Here is a 13,653-nt window from a genome sequence, read left to right on the forward strand (position 1 = left end):
CAACTTCTAATCTTAAAAAAACCTTACACAAGAACAATCATGATCATTTGAATACTGTGCATATTGTTAGAAGTTTTCAGCAGGTACAGTTACTCATATACATAGGAGTTATCAGAATAAGATACAAGATTTTAATACTTAGTTGAATAAAAATATTCTCAGGGTAGAAAGAAGTGATAAACTAAAAATACAGGTTAATGAGACCTGTAATGATTTTACTCTGAAACAGGTCAGATTGACTATTGATGTAAAGATGTTTGATTGAAGAGATACTATTGAACCTATGACATATGATTATTGTAGTAGAAAAAGCTGAAACAGAAAAGAGAGAAATCAAATTACTCATGACATTCTCTTCCCATATTCCATGGCAGAATTAGCCCACAGATCAGTAAATGGTAAGGCATGCAACAAAAAATAGGCTGTATCACTTCATGTAAACATCTGCTTTCATCATGCAAAATGCCTACAAAACTGTGACAACATTTTTTTTCTAGTAGCATAGTTTTACATCAGCTTAGCTACAGAACGGTTAAACCAAAATCCAAGATTTTGCAAATAGAAGATATTCTAAAACTCTTGAAAGATTTCCAGCATGAATATTCCAAAGCCCAATGAAGCTAATTGTTTTTTTTTAACTAAACTACATAAGTTTATTCCTTGCTGTGGTTCCTTGTTCTTTTGATGATAGAAGAGAAAAGACCGGTTTTTGGAGGAGGTCCCATCAACATGGGGGCTTGGTTCTTGTGAGTAATTTTTATCTGGGGAAGAAAAAAGAAAAACAGAGTTATCCCTTGAGCTACTTCAGTTCCAACTATCTGAGATGCCTGAATTATCTTTATATGTAACTTACAGACCTTCTGCATTTAATCTAAGATGAAAGGAAAATACCTGGGTTCTTTTATGAACCAATCTATGTGTAATTGTTCTTCCACAAATAATTTAAATTATACAGAAAAAAAATTAAAAACATAAGCCATGAAATAAATGCCAATACATAATCTTACTTTTTGAGTGTGGGATTTATTGCTCACTGTTGAGAAAGAATTTAAAAGTTGGAAAGAACATACATGCTGACAGACCAAGCTGTTGCCTATTATTAAGACAAGCTATATCTTTATATGCTTTATTTATACATCTAATCAAGCCGTACTCTTTTACCACAAGACACTACTTAATTTCAAAACAGCCATTATGGACAAAAGTATAAAGTTAATACACAAGAAAAGGTCCAAAAAGATGAACTAGCATTCTAATTTGTTAATTAATTTCTAATAGAATAGACTCAAATATTGAAAAGACTATTTAAAACACTTTGTAATACTGCTCTAAAGCCACCCGTTTTGATTTCTTTGATATAGAACTACGAATCACCTTAAATGAGACAACCTTAAAGTAGATTATGTCTGCAATTTTCTCTAATTCAAGTCTAAATTAGAGAAGACATTTTATGAATGTATGCTATGCTCAAAGCTAATTGAAAGCAATTATCAAAGTGGCATTTTGTCTGTGACTTTAAGATACATTGTAAGATAATAAATGATTCTCATTATGTAATAAAAAGGTCACATCTTGCCTTTGGGCTAGTGACGTTAAGAGTTTTTCAAAAGCAATCCGAGACATTTTCTTTAGTGAACTACGACTAATACAAGAACCATCACTTATTAAATATCAGTTGTCACCTGCACAGTACCCACATCAGAGATGGGTATTTCTTTCAAAAAGAAACACCACCTCATTAAAAACTGGAAAAATATATCTCTTAAAGTGCATACCTGACATTTTCAAGTTAAAATGAATATCCTTCACTTGTCATTCACTAATAGTAATGAAACAAAAAAAGTATGTCACGTGGAGAGGCTCATTAAAATATAGATCAGGACATTTCTTGGGGTGGAAATTTACTTTACAACATAAGGAGACAGAAAAAATAAAAATCTCAACAGCGTGTGTCTTGGTTTAACTCTACTAGAGCCTTTACTTTACTCTCCAAATGCTCATTTTCATGCCACCTTAGTTCATTAACTTCAAATTTCATGTGGGACCTCCTTTTGTCAACATTGTTCATTAGTATTGAATATAGCATATGGGGGGTTTTTGGCAGTGTAGATTACTTTCACATGGATAATAACTCTTGCTTTCAAAGATTGGCACCAATATATTTTCTCACAATAAATTCCGCTTCAGGCATCACTTTGGAAGAAAGTCTGTAGTTGGGGTAAACTGGCATTATTCCATTGATGTCAGTACCAGCTGATGATCTGGTCCTGGAAAATTGCCTCAAGGATTTTTGCAACTTTCACATGCTTCATAAGATGTATTTTGGAGCTCGGGAGCAGTGATGATATCAACCTGATCCTGAGGATCATGACATGAAGTAATCTACAGCTGGTGTGAGTGAATTTTTCAAGCTATTAAGAGTTTATCTTATTTCAAGATTTGGCCATGATGTGGCAGTAGGAATGCCTTTAAGTTTCCTTTCAGAGGTAAAACATAGTAATTCCATCTTTAAGTGAATAAAAGATGGCTTTAGTATGAGTGGGTGAGGTAATCCTGAGACCCTGGACAGATTGCATGTTGGGATGGGGCTGTTCAATGCTGCTCAGGATGAATGCAATTACATACTGAGTAAATGTTTATCATTTGTAATGTCTTTCTTGGCTTGAGACATCTGTTTCAGAGACCATGACCTCTTCAGTATGTTGCTTCCTATCAGCTGAGATCAGCTAACATACCTTAACATGATTAACCACTGCCATACATTGGGGTAAGTCCTGTATTTTCAACTGTTATAAAATGGCACAATTTCATATGGTGTAAAATATATTTTACATTCTGGAAACACTACAATAAAGTTTAAATTAAAATATATGTTTTACTTAGGCATAGTAGTGTCTGTTAACATTGCATTGGTTAACAATGATAACCATTGATTCCTTACTTTCCTACCCTAAAAAAAAAAAAAAAAATTGAAACCTCTCATTTTTGGCTGATGAAAAGAGATCAGTATGTTTCTGAATCATTGCACATTTTTGCCTGAAGAAGGCTAATTTTGCCTTTCCCGAGACTCTCAGGCACTGCATTTCTGCCCTGGTCTCTCACTTCTGCTTCTGTTCTCATACTGCCAGCACTGCCAGAGTTGGAGCTGTGAGTTTGGGTGACGAGTGTCAGTACACACTTCGAGATGGGAAGAAGCACTGAGGATCTCAGACAGAGAAATAGTGTTGTAGGTCAAAGTAGGGCAGAACATTGAAAGTGCTCTATGAGAGGACAGAAAGAAAGAGAGGGAGAGAGACAGGGAGAGAGAGAGAGCACAATCTTTACTTACAAGCAACTGAGAGTTCGTTAAGTTAAAAATTCCTACTTACAGCTGTATAGAGATTCTGTGTGTGTGCACATGGAGTGCCTAAAGACTTTTACCATTCAGTTTCTCTTCCATTCAGCAAGCAACTTCATGTCTTTTTTAGAAGAAACACAACTATAAAAGTTTTAATTAAGACCGTCTTACAAAATTTTTAATGTTTCTTAGATTTACCTGTGAATCACACACACGCACATGAGAAAAAGAGATTGCACAGACGAAAATCCAGAAAGCTAAAATCCTACCTAATGTATTTTTAGGAATTGATGATAACATACTGATAAACATACTCATATAAATCACTATGAAATTCTGGAAAACAGTTTTTGAGATCACTTACTCAATTTTATTGAAAATATATAATAACTTGAGGGTAATATGGAGAACATTTTAAATATAAATTGAGTGCCTGAATTGCTGCTGGAACAAAACCAAAACAAATAAACAAAAAACCACCCCAAAAAATCCCAACCAACCAATAAAACCCCCCAAAACAACCCCCTCTCCCCCAAACTAACATCAACCAAAAAAAAAAAAAAAAACCAAAAAATGAAAACCAAAACGAAAAAGAAATTATTTGACGTACTTGGCACACATTTATCTTTAAAAATAGGCAAAATCAGGAAATAACAGAATTCCACTTAGGGGTAAGTAAGTAGCCACATGAATTGCTAAGATACCATGGATATTTGTTGTAAGCCTGACCCACAACATTCTAAGCTAAACTTAAAACTGTTGACGCCAATGACAAACCTCTTATTCACTAATTGAAGCCAAGATTTTATCCCATGAGGGTTGGTATATCTAGTAAATAGGTTTAGCAGAAAAACACTTCATTTGCAACTTTGAAATCACCTTTCCAGTACTAGAAAGTATGTCCAGTGATTGTATTCATGGCAAGGAACACTAGGTCATATTGAAAGAGTATAATTCTCAAAAGAAGAGATTATAATATCTCCTTATATGTCAGTAGAAAATTTTTTGATAAAGAAACCTGAATTTTTGATACTAAAGATACTTACAAGTGCATAAACCAGGCATTTATTTGTTTCAGGAGCAGGTCAAGGTTTCTAAAGGCCTTGAAGCCACATTAATACAATGTATCCACTAAATGAAATGCAGTGAGCAATAATTTTAGCATGATAACAATATCTTTAGGTCAGTCAGTTTTGCTTTCATTTTCCCTTTTCTGCAGTATGTGTTGATTACCTTCATGCTCCTAACTTCACAGAATGCCTAAATATTTACTATTTCAGAAGACGTGGTGCTATAAATACAGGTTCTAAAGTACTGCTTTGACAATAGGAAACTGGAAACAGAGCTAGTCAGCTTTGCTTATAGTATTTCAATTAATGTTAAAGAACATATTGCTGTATTTTAAAGACAGAGGGGGGAAAAAACTGCAGAAAAAACCCCAGCCTTATTTCCAGCAGGATCTTTTAGTTTGTGGTCACTTTTTTCCATGCTCTCAGCAGGGTTTAGATGTTGGTTGTTTTGAGGGTATGAGGGTTTTCTCACAGTCCAGACACCCTAGTGCTGCTCCTCTTACAGGAAATAGAGGGATGCAACACCTCTACATCACAGGAATGCCAAATACTTTTATCTTTCCTTAGGTGATCAAGAGCGTATGGGGTATCATGGTATGAATCAGACCAACAGAATGTAGGCAGTGCTGAGCAAAATTAAACTGCGACTTTCATTATGTGGCATTTTGGACAAAATCTCTCAGATCTAGACTAGTTGTTTTAAAAGCGTTATGCAACACATCTTAAATAAATTTCTAAACAATATTATTGTGCAAAGCGCAATCAAATCTAATCAGTTTGGCATTAATTAAGCTCTAATAATATACTCTAGTCTCTCTCCTAAGTAGTGTGATCCATTTCCCCTTCGCACAGGTAGATTGGAAAACGTTACGGTGTCATCATAATTTTTAAACACACTGAGAAAATGACAGAGCTGCAAAATTAAAATAAATGATTAATGGCATTTTTTTCATGTTTTGTACTAATAGGTATCACTGAGGTTTTAAATTAATAGAGCTGTCAGCTCAGGGTTGTTACAGATCCAGTGCAGAACTCAAATGGAAATTATGTATTCCACAGATACCTAAAGATGACACTTTAGAATATTTTAAATTTTAATTAGTAGGTGCAATTGTTTTTCCCCCTCCTCCCTAAAACCACTGCAAATTAATTGGCAATTAGTCACAACTAATTCTTTTCTTAACAATCTGAACTGGAAAGAAAGGTGCATTACATGTTAGAGTATTTGTCTGGGGTGCAGAAAGCACACATGCAGTAAATTGCTTTGTCAATTACAAAAACAACTGTTGTGAAATTAAGAAAAAAATATGCATACATAAACAAAAATAATTAAAGTACAGTGTACCTGTGACCACAAAAAATAATGCCCAGCTGCAAAATAAAATGTTAACAACTAAATAAATCAATCTGGCCTTGGAACAGAAATATATGCACACTGCTGTTCAAAAGGGATAAAAAATGCAGCATTTTTGTATAACACCAAGTCTTTTCTAGTGAATGACTTCCATTTATGGGTTAACTATGTAGTAATTGGCTAACATGCTATTGAAATTAGCCACCATCTAGGACCCAGCTCCTCTCTGCTGTAAAGTGGCAGACACAGTAGTTCAAATGCTCACATTATAAACAACTGATAAGAAAATACTGGTACAGCCAGAGGCATGGAAAGAAGATACTTTAGAGAGAGTCTAGAATACAGCTCCACCTGCTTCGTGTGAGGTGTGGGGTATTGGAGACAATGGATCTATATAAAAGCAAATCTGTACCTCTCTTTTAGTTTTCTCACCTAGCTCTGGCGTATAGTCATTATTAATAAAAGTTTGGTTTAAGTTCTTGTTTCTCTCTGGATTTAGCAATAGGACAGTGGGATATCTGTGCCCTGGCTCATCACATCTCTAGGGACTAAAGGAAAAACTAGAGAGAAATCACTCATTCAAAACTTATTTTTAAGGTGCATTCAAGTTATAATATTTTGAAATACTAATTTCGAGTAACATTATTCCACGATTTACTCCAAGTTTTTATATAAGTAAACAATTCTAAAAGTACTGTGTCTCAAATATCTATGAAACTGTGTTTCTGACAATCCCTTAGGTGAGCTCTGACTACGGATTTTTATTTTTGTTTCTTTATTTAAGCAATATTCTTGCATCTTCTATAGACATTTCTGTCTTCTACTTTAAATCTAGTGTTTCTATAAGCTTGACACTCTTTCAGATATCATGCCAAGCAAGTCAGGAATAGATGAAAGAACTGAAATTGCAGTTATTTCTAATTAAGATGGAACATTGTTATAGATTTTTTCAAAACATTGCTAATAATTTATGTAGCTAAATTGAAAGATTACTTTTCTTAAAAAAACCCCTGATGGCTAAAGCTAGAAGTTTATTGAATTAACTTGAGAGTCTTTGAAGTTTCATTACTATTAATGACCTGTTTGGAGATCAGGTGAAACCATAGATATCTTTCATGTTGCTATATTTGTCTGGGAGAGCTCTGATAGAATTTCCTCTTCAGCTAATCAGACAAGATGTTTAACATAACATTAACATTATCATCTTTCCTTCTTCCAAAGAGTCTTCTATAAAAAAAACAGTGAAAACAATACAATTTGATGCTCAGATGCTTCATCTTGTTATAAAGGAGTAGAGTGACTTTGTTAGACGCTGCAGTCTGCATGTGTTCAACATGCTGAATAATTCTGGATGACAGATTTTTAGACCAAGCCGCTCACATTTTTAAGTATGCACAGAAGCTACAGGAGTGCATACCTGCTTTCATCTAGGGATGCTAGGTGCCTAAGCAATACACCACAAATGATTTTAAAAGAAACATACAACAATTTGTTTACTACTAAAATTGATCACAGGAAGGAAATAACACAGATCACAGCTTCTGGAGAATCACTGCATTTTCTACCACATGTCAAAACATTTTCTCAGAGCTCACAATATAATTTTGGAGTAGCACGGCCTCCATATGCATGAGAAGGGGCAGTGTCAGCAACTCATGCTATTTGTGTGAAACTTTTTTTCCAGTCAGAAAGGAGAATCAGCAAAGAGAAACATGTTTATTCCTTCAACAGGAAGTAAATTTCCAAGCCTGCATGTGCAGGGTGCATCCTATACATAACAGGGATTTGGTGCTGATCTTGTTTTCCTGCATAGGCATAATAGAAAAGTTGGAGAATTTTGATCAGGTTGAACTTGATTTCCTGAAAAATCATTTGAAAAATACTCTCATTTATATCAAAACCTGAAGCAATCCAGAAAAGTACTTTTGAGCTTAAGTACTTGCAACCTGGGCAAGAGTTGATTCAATAGTTGCAGATTCTATGAATTTCTTTCTCACTTCGTCTCTGTAATATTTATAGGTCAGCCCTTAAAACTACTGAACTTAGATGACACTGAAGTTGCCAAGATACCAAAAATAAAGTGTGTTATTTCAACATCATAAAGGACAGTTGAAGGGGGAAATACAGCAGTCTATTTTTTTTTTTTTTTAAACAATAACTTTCTGGCTGGAACACCAAAGAATCAAAAACCTGAGGCTCAGCTGCTGTGTCTCACTGATGCACATGATCTGTGCAACCTAACAAGGTGCAGGCCTCTCTCCCCTAAAACTACTGAGCTGGTATATCCAACCACAACTGTAGCTTTTGTCCTTCATACAACATAGCTAGTAAACTAATTAGTGCCTTGCCTCAGCATCCTGATGTGAAAAAAGACGTAGCATGGGAATGTCTCCCCATGTCTCATTGCACAATGCAGGAATACCAGCATCTTTATATATGGGCCTCAATTTCTTATAAGAGCTAGGGAAAGAAGCTTCCTAAGAGGTGAAATAAAAGGAAAGCCAAACTATCGCATGTGTCCTAAGGAATTAAACTTACGGAGTTCTTTATCTGGCCATGAAGTTGTTTTTTTTTTTTTTTTCCATTTAAAAATGCATCATTAATCATTTGTTTTCATTTTGGGAGAAAAAGGCAGTTTTTTCTCTGAAAAAGACAAACCCCGTGATTTTTATGCTGGCCTCCTTGTATTGTTTTCTGAAATTTGAACTCCTCCTGGCTCAAATGACAGACTATGTAGCTGACTAAGTCTAAAGAATTATTTTGATTTCATGGGGGTTTTGTATAGACTCTGGTTTGGATACACATCACAGATATCACCCTGGTATTTACGTGATCAAGTACGCTTTGGCTTCCAAACAAAGACTGCTGTGAAGCACAAACTCAGAAATCAAATCTTATTCTCTGGTTGAAAGAAAGCTAATATCCACCTATGTCATTATCTGTGGAAGAATTCCTAGTTTCTTTGCAGAGAACTTCAAGAAAATCTCTACTGTCGTTAGAATTAGTGGGGAGAAGAGAGGTCGGACCATACATGTTTTTTACTTTATATATATACAACAATGCAAGGAGCTATTGCAACAAATACTTGAGCTCTTCCGCAGGAAAAAAATCCTCAATTATGAATAAAATAATGAAAAATAATATTTCTATATCTAAATTTATAGATGTGCATTGGTATAGACAAACAGTTCATGTCTTTTTTCCTCAGAGGAAACAAGTACATTCAATAGCATGGTTTTCTTACACAGTGCCAAGTATATTCTCTTAACAATGGTATAGCAAAAAGAATACGTTCCTCAGAAAACTGTATGCCATTTCTATCCCCTTTAAAACTGGACAGCAGTAATTATCAGTAGTAATTTACTGTTTCCTCAGGACAGTAATTGAAATGTAAGAACTGTCTCTTTTTCCAGGTTTGTTCTCAATTGCACAGGCAGCTTCTGCTACCATTATCAATCAGAGAGCAGGGATTTTGCACAGAGCAAGCATCAGGATAAAAAAAAAAAGCACATGTTATTGCCAGCATTCTTCCATAAATTCTCTTCTGTAATCTGGCAACTGAAAATTACATGTCTTTCTCCTGAACAAGTAACTGCTGGGTTCAGTGCTGTTGCTCTGCACTGAGCCATCATTGTAGAAGAGGTAAAGATAATGATATCTCTTAACTTCAAAAGGTTTTCTGCAACTAATCTCATAAAATCCCCTCTGTTCTGCTTTCACAAACTATGTGTTCATATGCTTCTCCTCCCATTGCAGAATCTGTGCACCTCCCTAGAGAATGAGAATTCAGCACCCTTCACACTGTTCAGCTGTACACTATGGTGTATCTAGTAAACAAGAACTATCACAACTCTCATCTGTCATCCTAAATCATATATTATCAGTTAAACGCCTATTAGCACCTTACTGAATGTTGTCCCTTTTATTTTTTTGTGTAACTTTTAATTTTACCACAGACATAAAGCTCATGGAAGTAATCCAGTACCCTTTTTTTGGAAAATTACTCCCATTTGTAGTGGGATTTCTTCCTTGTCACAACACTGTTTTGTGATATTTACAAGCTGAAAGGCTACAGCAATTAGTCTACCTAAAACCACAGGTCTTCTTTACGGAAGCAAAATTAGTAGAACTGCATATTAAAATGTGTCACTAAGATTACACAGGACAGTAAAGAACTTGTATGTCTTCAACCTCTTCTGCGAATGCTTGGTTAGCCTCTCTAATTATCGGAGAGACAGGAAAATGCAGAGTTCCTACAAATACACCTTTCCTTGCGTTGACTCTAAATAGTCACTCAAAGAACATTCTCTGAGAAAGCTCCTATCCTATCCTAGCTTATCCTAACCTATCTAGATTGATGTTCACCTGCCCTCACTTCGTATGTGTGGGTACTGAAAAAAGAAACAAATTCATTTCCTTTATTTCTCCCTTAAACTGTAAGGACTTAAAAAAATATTAGTCCTATTGCATAATACCATCAGCACAGTTAAGACTTCAGCTTTAGTTAAAACTTTCTTGATATGAGCTCTCAAAAACACAATAGAAAATCTTCTAAATTTTAAAGACTAATATTTGTTACCTTATACATTTCAGCATCAAAACAAAGATTGAATTTTCCTCAGCAATAGAGACTCTAAATCTGATACATCATTATAAATAAATGATCATATTGGGTAAAGGTATATTGAGACTGCAATCTTCAAGTACCAACTTCTGAAATAAATGCCTTTTTATTCCATTCTAACCTATGGTTGAAATCAGAATGATAAATTGAAAATGCAGGGGGTTTTGAAGTATATAAAAACAGTTTGTGAAGATGTTATTTTAGTAAATTGAGTTAATGCCGATGAAAATGGTTGTCTTTTAAACAAAAGAGAAATATTTCTATCAGTGCAAAAGAAGAGAAAAAAAAAAAAAAAATCAGTTGCAGTTACCGTGCAAGGAGTTTGCATCCAAGGTTCCCCATCTATCTGCATAGGCAGAGACTTGCTGGTCCTAAAGGTACAAATTTCATAATATAAGAAAAAGAAACTAGACAAAATTAATAAATGTATTTATTAAAAAGGCATATATGTGATGGTATACAGATATAACCCTGATTTACCCCTAAACTTGTATGACTCAAAATGCTTACAGAAGTAACCCAGTCAACTTAGTAGGCTTAGTCTGATTTTCAACACACAAAGCAAAAACATGGCAAATACTCATGTATCTTGATAGTAATATACTACTCTTTCATGGAAGAAGAGTCTGCAATTTGTGAAATAATGAGTGAATTACACAATAACTTCAGGAACAAACCTTATTAACAGAAAAGACAAATTTCTGCTATTTTTTAATAATTTAGACCCTGCTAGTACATAGTATATATATTATACTACTATAAAGGAAATAAGAAATAAATTTTAGGTCTATCATCACCGCTTATTAGAACCACTGTGTCTAACTCCAAGTTAGACAGAACACTCACAAAGAATGAAGTCTGCGCTATATTCAGTGCTTAACATGCCACGCTATAAATTTAAATTGTTAGCAAAGGGGCGCTGATTTCAACATAAAGACACAGACAGTATTCACTCCCTAGGTCTGGATGCCACGTTAAGAAAAGTGTAGAAAAATGAGAACCAAAAAAGAAAAATGTACTATGTTTTTGGTCTTTTCCAACCCTGTATTTCTGCATTATAATAGTTTGCATACAAGACTATTAGAAATAGCGTGGAGTAGAAAAATCTAATGATGTAAAAATTAGTCACGCATGTTGGTCAATGGGAATTCAGGTTTGGATGTTATTTGAAAACAACCAACAGTTCATGGAATTATCCACTGTCACCTATGGCCATAAATGGAGGAAGGGAAGAATGTTTAATGAGCTCTCACTTTACAGTTCGGGAAGGGCTCCTACTTATTTTCTTAAAGCTTTTATTGTCGCTCTTTTGTTTTAGGCTTATAATTGTAGACCTTATGGGTTTAATAAATTCTGGAAAATTTTTCTTGAGGAATTCTTCACTGACAAAGAGAGAGATGGTCAATTCTTTTTCAGTCCTTATTTAATCCAAAAGTTAAAATAATTATTTTTTCCTTGTGTTCCAATCCAAGTTTACTCTATTGTGAATATTCATCTCTTAAAAATGATAAAACACAGTGAAATTAGAGGACTCCACCATCATCAGCTCACACATACCAACAGATTTAATAATGGTGGCTTGTCAGAATTCAGGAAATAACAAATTAATTAAAAACAGAGCACTTTGACTTCCAGAGATCAAAAAAGTGCTTTACAATTACTAATTACATGCTAATATTCACTAGTGTGGTATGCATTATAAATGGGTTAAAATGTGACAAAGTAATGCTAAATTACTTCTGGCTTGAAATTGCATGGAGTGTATGCCAACAATAAACCCCAAGATGTCCATGCCTTATTCCTTCTACGCCAAATGCTTGACAATACGTCGTCATAGGACAAAATGGCACTTGAATACAGCATGTGAAGCTTGAATGTAAACACCCTCTTTTTAGTTTTTTGACACCTTTAAAGAAAGGAAGATGTATGGGCATAGAATATGGATGGAATATATTAACTTCATATACAAAAATGATACTTTCACAAGAAATAATAATTATAATTATGACTGTTAAACTACAAAAGAAAGTCAGCTGGCAATATAGAAAACTCTACAGTTTCATTACAACAGTGCAGTGTAAATTAAAGCTGCTGATACCTGATGACAACAGATGAGCACTGGGCAAGCCGTCTTCCAGCACTTTTCAGACCTGTGTATATCTGTCCCATCTCCATGGCTCCTTCCAGACCAACCACTTCCATAAGCTGGTCACTTAGATCTGCAAAAGTTGAAAAAAACCCACATTTTGCCTCGACAACATTTGGAAAGCAGTCATATTGACCAACAAGAACTGCCAGAAGACAAGTTGATAATAAAAGATGTGGAGAACAGAACTGGCAAAAATTATGATTCCTAAGAAGAATTACAGCTTTAAGTTGGACACAACTGGGCCCTGCTGTCACATGATTATACAATATTCTGACCAAAATTATTCTGAAATAGAATAATTATATCCATAATTTATTTTATTACATGAAGACTGAAGAAATAATTTCATTATATGAGAGAATAGGAGAAATTCCTCCATTTTGGTTACCTGACACACAGAAAATGAGATATTTACAGTTCACAAATTTATGCTTTTTATTTTTTCAACAGATATTTAAAATCTGTGAAGAAAATGTCAGTACTCCAGACCCTAAAGGATCCGCCTCTGTACAGTACTTTTCAGACAATGTGTACAGCCTTAATTCAGCCTTTATGTGCATGCATTATCATTATGACACCATTATTACTTTTTGTGTTGGATCAGTGTCTTAATCAGTACACAGATGCAATGCAAAAAGAAAGAACACCTTAACTTTCCACCTAGCTTTCCTGAACTTTGTAGTGCTTGTTTGCACTCAGTTACATATTTTTTGTTTCACGTTTCTTTTTGACTAAATAGAACTCTGGCCTTAAACTTCAAAAAAAAAATTTAAATAAATATTAGTTTGCTTGACTTCAAGGAGCAAGGACAAATTCTGTCTGGAATTTCAGGTACAAACAGAAACCTAAACAGTAATAAGCAGTCTGCTTTGAGAAGCAACCAAGCAAGGTAATGAAATATTAGCCAGAATCAACTAGGGTGTTTTGTATGAAATTCTTTATATGCTCCTGTGTAAATATATGTTGCCAAGACCAAATGGACGAGAAAAAGAAACATTTCTTTCTAGCTGTATTATACATGTGTTTTATAAATTGGCTGTTAACATCAATGTTTCTAAAAGGTACATTATTCGGTGAAGCAAAGCATTGAGCTAAAATGTTAGAGTCTATCATCACACT

At 34.5% G+C, this 13,653-nt stretch overlaps 1 protein-coding gene across 4 annotated transcripts in view; it reads right to left on the minus strand.

Moving 5' to 3' along the window:
• Positions 1 to 267: 267 nt before the first annotated feature.
• Positions 268 to 13,653, minus strand: part of DGKB (diacylglycerol kinase beta) — a gene marked incomplete at its 5' end in the record, with an annotated part of 302,358 nt that continues 288,972 nt past the window's right edge. For all 4 annotated transcript variants that reach the window (XM_082282403.1, XM_082282401.1, XM_082282402.1 and 1 more), the window contains 3 exons: positions 268 to 761; positions 10,696 to 10,756; positions 12,484 to 12,604. In XM_082282403.1, the coding sequence (XP_082138529.1) occupies positions 654 to 761; positions 10,696 to 10,756; positions 12,484 to 12,604 (290 nt within the window). In that variant the 3' untranslated portion in view covers positions 268 to 653. The remainder of the gene's footprint in view (positions 762 to 10,695; positions 10,757 to 12,483; positions 12,605 to 13,653) is intronic.

This window comes from Coloeus monedula (genome assembly GCF_965178545.1).
Source record: "Coloeus monedula genome assembly, chromosome: 1".
NCBI classification, from domain to species: Eukaryota; Metazoa; Chordata; class Aves; order Passeriformes; family Corvidae; genus Coloeus; species Coloeus monedula.